Genomic DNA, 5,997 nt, shown 5'->3' on the forward strand with positions numbered 1-5,997 from the left:
TTTCCCCGGGAGGCGCGCAGATTCGTGGGGAATGAATCCCCCCTCGACCAGATCATCGAGATCATCCTGCCGAATCACCGACGGCATCCAGTCGCCCTGGATCCAATCCTTGGGCAGAGCAGTCCTTGAGGAAGATCCGCCCCGAGCGAACTTCTTCCCCTTCCCCTGCACCGCCGCCTTCTTCGCGCGCTCCAGAGCCGACGTCTTCTCCTTCACCATCGTCGCCAGCGAAGCTCGAACAGACCTACGGCACCAAGGTGGGAGCGGAGGTGGCGGAGGATCTTGTGAAGGAAGGGGGGAAAGTGAAGGCGCACTGTTCGGGGGTCCCGAGCCGGCAACTTATAAGAGGTCGCTTCCGACTGGCTGACTGGTAGGCCCAGGCAATCCCGTCAAATCCCGCAACAAGCGCGCACGCGGTACATGGCGAAAAAGGTGGCACGGGGATCGAGGAGCTTCCGTCCTATCCCATCCGAGTACTACGGCCGCCCCCATCCCACGCGCTTCCCGAAATTCAAATCCCGCAAAATCCGCGGGCCGCAGAACAACTCGTCAAATAGAAGATCCCTTTCACACCGTCACTCGGAACTTCACAAGTAAAGAAATTCACTCGACAAGAGGCCAAGAATGGATCAAGGCGACTGAAAGAAGTTGACGACGTCATCCGTGACAATTGATCCAAAACAAGACGTTCATATAACATGAAGAACCAGTTGGAAAGATCCCCAACTCCTTCCCCACTCGAACCTCGATCCATTCGGGGGCTAATGATGAAGCTATGTACCTAGGATAGGGGCATGGACCTGTCCTAAGTACCCTACCCAAGGACATCCCTAGAAGAAGTCACCTTTCAATCGACTTGGAGGTATCCCACTCGACAGATTCAAGACACTCGACCACGAAGCAATCACTTGACCAAATTCCAACCACTCGACTGCCAGGAGATCTAAAGTCACCCTGCACGCAAACGATCGGTCATTAAGTAGCTTTTATGGACATCATAGCACTTTATTAGGGACGTTACCAGTAACCCCCAGTCTTAATGTACTTTAAACCTTGCATTACTGAGGGCTGGAGGGGCCTGGCGAACTCTATATAAGCCACCACCTCCTCAGTATCAAGGGTTCGCACCCCTGTTATTCATACACACATAATCCAGTCGACCGCCTCCGGGCACCGAGACGTAGGGTTGTTACTTCCTCCGAGAAGGGCCTGAACTCGTAATCCTCGTGTGCTTACAACTCCTTCATAGCTAAGATCTAGCCTCTCCATACATACCCCCCTACATCACTGTCAGAGTTAGAACCACGACACCCGGTCCGACGTGGTGGTTCCATCACCATGAGTAAACTCTTTTATTCTATTTTTTTGCCTTCACATGCTCGCACATTGGTGCAAGAACTTCGTGTTTCTATGGTCATCTAGAGAGCCAATCAATCTGAGAGCGGTAACACATAAGGATTTCCTCCATATGAGAACGAACTAATGGATTTGTGAGGATATGGGGGGTCACCCCTATGTCTTTTGTGTAAGCGAGACAGCGGGAATCCTCCCTAAAGGGTGGCACCTGTTTAGTCGGCCTAGGCGCGCGGGGAAAACAACCTCATTTTTTCCTTTCACTTTTTTGTTTCATTTGTTTGCTTTCCTTTTTACTTATGTTTACACATCCAATATTATAGATAAATACATTACAAAAGTCACCCACATAAAAACATTTGAAAAATGTTGACCAAGCATTTGAAAAATGTTAAATGTGTATAGAAAAAATGTTTATCATGTATAAAAAATTGTACACAAAAATATAAAAAGCGTGTGAAACAATTTGATAATGTATTTAAAAAATGTTAATCAAGCATTTGAAAATATGTTGAACAAGTTCTTAAAAATGATAATCAAGCATGTGGAAAAGGTTTATAGAAAAAAAGTTGATCATGTATTAAAAATGATGAATTTTTTAATCATGTATATAAAAATGCTAATCAAGCATGTGAAAAAATGTAGAACAAATATTTGAAAAATGTTAATCAAACATTTCAAAAATGTTAAATGTGTATAGGAAAAATGTTGACCATGTATTAAAAAATGATGGAAAATTTTGATATTGTATATAAAAATGTTAATCAAGCACTTGAAAAAATGTTGAACAAGTATTTGAAATTTTTTAACCAGGCATTTAAAAAATGTTGACCATGTGTTCAAAAGATGTTAATATTGCATTTTAAAAATGTCAAGCATTTAAAAAGTGTTAAATATGCATAGATAAAATGTTGACCATGTACTAGAAAATGTTAATCTCTTATTTAAAAATGTTAATATTTTATTTTAAAAAAATTAATCTTTTATTTTAAAAATGTTAATCAAGAATTTTAAAAAAATAAGTGTGTATAAAATGTTTTGACCATTTATTCAAAGAATGTTAATTTTCTACATGAAAAATGTTAGTCAAGCATTTAAAAAAAGTTAAACCTGTATAAAAAAATATTGACCATGTAATAAAATAATGTTAAATTTATATTGAAAAAATGTTAGACGTATATTAGATAAATGTTGTTGGCATATACAAAAATGTAGAATGAAAACCAAAAGAACAAAGAAAACCAAAAAAGAAACAAAATAAACCAAAGAAAGAATAAAATGGAAAATAAAACCAAAGAAACAAATGCATAAAAATAATGAAAATAAAGGAGAAGAAAAAAGAAAAGGAATAGGAGAAAAAAAGAAAAAGAAAACCGACTCAAATCACCTTAAGTAGGATGTGCCCTTACTACTTAGCACAAATAGGATGCGAGCGGAGTGGCTACCAGCGCCGGCGATTTCCCTGCTTCTCCCCCTTTTCTGTTGTTTTTATAGTAACTGCGCATGCGAATGCGCTGGCCCAATTACTGTATAAACTTCAGCGAGATTTACTACCTTGTTGCTTAATGCGAGATATAGCAAAACCACTAATTAAGTAGTAATCATTTTAACGACCACTCCCATCTCCCCAGGTTGCGTCAAGTGATGTGTGCGCCGCTTGTCATCAACTAGAGTTTTTCCTTTTTCATACATTCATTTATTCAAAATATTTTATCTCTTAAATCATGAATTCAAATCTCGAGCCGTTTTCATCCTTGGACTCATCACATCGAGATCTTCAAAAACTAGATTTCATGTTGATAGATTTTAATGAACTTTGTTTTCACGAAAAAAGCCAGACAAAAAACTGAACCAGGAGCATGTTTTTTTTTCATTTCTGAAAGTTGTTTCCGAGAGGCACAACCGTGGCTCTCGCGGAAGGAAAAAACCACATTTTTTTCGTTTCCAAGAGACACGGCCATGCCTCTCGCAGAAGCAAAACCGTGTCTTTCATGAAAGGAAAAAGAAAGAGAAAACATGTTTTTTTTTGTTTCCAAAGAGGCTGCCTCTCGTGAAAGCAGATCCGTGCCTCTCGCGAAAGCAAAACCGTATCTCTCGCGAAAAGAGAAAAAAAGAGGAGAAAACATGTTTTTTTCGTTCCCAAAGAGGCACGACCTTGCCTCTTGCGAAAGCTAACAGTGGCGCTCGCGGATGAAAAAAAAAGAGAAAACATGTTTTTTTTCGTTTTCGAGAGGCACGCACGGAAGAAAAAAAGGAAAACATTTTTTTTCATTTCCGAGCTCACAGAAGCTAAACCATGCCTCTTGTGGAAGAAAAAAAATATGTTTTTTGCGCAAAAAAATCTGAATTTTTTTGTCTAAAAGCTAAGAAAGACTGGTGGAAAACCAAAAGGCTGAAAACCCCTGAAAAATATCCATTTAAAAATCTGAAAACGTGTGTTGAAAAATAAAAATAAAAATTCTGAAGGGAACGCCCAGAGCGCGCCACCTCAGCCCACCCCAAGTGATCGTTGGGATGCTCCTGAAGGTGCACTCCCCAATTAGTTTTTATTAGACAAACGCTCCTCAATTAGTTTTTTTTAGGATTGCCAACACTTTATTGATCAATGTGAATGTTTATGGGAATACATGCTGGGTCATGAAGATGAATAAGCCACAAATGCCGACCTTGATCAAGCATAGCCGAGTATTTGGCAAAGTTGTGAGCTTCTCAATTTGATGCTCTTCCTCAATTAGTTGCTCTCGAGATATAGTCACCGCGATATATGGGTTCGTTTTTTCTGACTAGCCCATCTATACATGGGCCATCAAGTAGAGAGCTAGCCCATCTTATTCACATATAAACATTCGTTTCAAATTCATGACCGGCCCATCTATACAGTAGGCCCGCTGAGAACAAGATGGGATTAACAACAAACATGTCGGCCCAGTATCACAAGCACAATCAGAGCACTAACGTCCAACGATTTTCCATTTGCGCTTTGCCTCACCGCTCACCGGCGGCTCACACCAGCCGCCGCACGCCGTCGCAGCGTACGGCCTCCAAGCCCACCGCCGCCCACTCATCGCCTCCTCTTCGTCCATGGCGGCTTCACTGCGAGGCGGCCTGGTGGTGCCGCTCCCGCCTCCGCTCGCTTCCCCGCGCCGCCTCGCCCCGTCCCCGAGGAGGCGCCGCCGCCGCCTCCCCAGGGTCCGCGCGGCTGCGGCGGAGCCCGTCGAGGTGGTGGGCGTCGGGAGCCGGAAGGACGCCGTCATCGACTTCTGCCTCGGCTCCCGCACCCTCTCCTCCACCCCGATCCGCTTCTGGTACCGCACTGGAACCCTCGCGCTGCAGCGCAATGTGGTTTGGGATTTGGGCGTAGACCTTGTTTGAATCAATGCCAGTGTTATTTTTTTTTTAAATGTGGAACCGCCGGACCGTTTTGCGTTCTCCTCCAGACAATGCCGATTGTGATTTAGTGTGTGGCTTCGTTTTCACACTTGTGCAGTAGCCGAATCGGAACCTAGTGTAGTGTTTTGGTTACAATAACTACTATTACTATCAATGCCTGTCTGTCACAACGTTAGACAACTAATTAGGAGGCTGTTTCCTTCCTGTCACGACGTTAGGCACTTCCAAAGGTTTATGTGGTGATGCGTTGGAAACTCCTTGTAAAAATTCTGCAGTGAAAATTAATCATGTGATGTGAGTTTCTTGTAACAAAATGGTGCACCTCCCTTATTCAACACAAAACAGAAAAAGAATTGCAAGCAGCCCAATACGGTATCAAATTTTATAATGCCAGGCACGTGCGTCGTTTTCAGTACTTCGTAACTTGCCCTCATATGCTTTTCTTTGTAAACGGTTATGTCTTACATGTAGTTTTGTTTCAGGACAGTACATGTGGATAATTCTGAAGTGCAATTCATACCGAGAGTTCAGGATACAGGTCAACTTTTCTGTGCCTTTACTTCTCGTCCGATTGTCTATTCTGCATTAACAACATGTACACATGCTTTCTCTTCTAGTTTTTAGCATGAACCCGGCAGTTCTTTATTTTCAGAGACAGCAGTTGGAGACTTGGAACGTCCCTTATCTCTTCATCCTTGCCCGTCGGCGGTTATTATTGTTTGTACACTTCCCATCTCTCTGTTTGATGCGATTTATTGTTTTCTTGTTCTTGTCAGAATATTAAGTATGCATCAGTTGCTCTCTTGATATTAGAAATTTTGACTTATTTTTGTGTTTGATAATGTATTGTCGTGTTACTAGTTGTGGCTGTGCTCATTTCTTTAGAAACAAACAATTGACCTTGACAACTTCAACCCATGTTGCCTGATTTCATGATAGTGCTGATTTCACTATAAATCTGTACTATCTCTTCTATTCATGTTGTGTTTAATTACTTTGATACCCACATAAGTAGAAGGTCAATGCAAGAAAAGATACTTAGCTTGGCAACTGTTAACAATCCAACTATCTGTCCAGAGCATGTTTCATGTTTTCGTTTGCCTGAGAGAGGTCCTGGTTCATGGATCAATTCTTGGTGTAAATTTAAGATTCTGATTTACCCCCCAAGATGAGAACACTCCTGAGCTAGATCCAGAAATTTTATATAGAGGGCGCCAAGTGAACTTGCCTGATTAACCATGTTGTATGCAGTGA

General features: G+C 41.9%; 1 protein-coding gene across 5 annotated transcripts in view; it reads left to right on the forward strand.

Annotated features, from left to right (window-relative positions):
- The first annotated feature begins 4,306 nt into the window (after positions 1-4,306).
- Positions 4,307-5,997, forward strand: part of LOC123104763 (protein ACCUMULATION AND REPLICATION OF CHLOROPLASTS 3) — a 9,089-nt gene continuing 7,398 nt past the window's right edge. For all 5 annotated transcript variants that reach the window (XM_044526642.1, XM_044526643.1, XM_044526644.1 and 2 more), the window contains exons 1-3: positions 4,307-4,658; positions 5,226-5,281; positions 5,396-5,460. In XM_044526642.1, coding sequence (XP_044382577.1) covers positions 4,435-4,658; positions 5,226-5,281; positions 5,396-5,460 — 345 coding nt within the window. In that variant the 5' untranslated portion in view covers positions 4,307-4,434. The remainder of the gene's footprint in view (positions 4,659-5,225; positions 5,282-5,395; positions 5,461-5,997) is intronic.

This window comes from Triticum aestivum, chromosome 5A, assembly GCF_018294505.1.
Source record: "Triticum aestivum cultivar Chinese Spring chromosome 5A, IWGSC CS RefSeq v2.1, whole genome shotgun sequence".
Taxonomy (NCBI): domain Eukaryota; kingdom Viridiplantae; phylum Streptophyta; class Magnoliopsida; order Poales; family Poaceae; genus Triticum; species Triticum aestivum.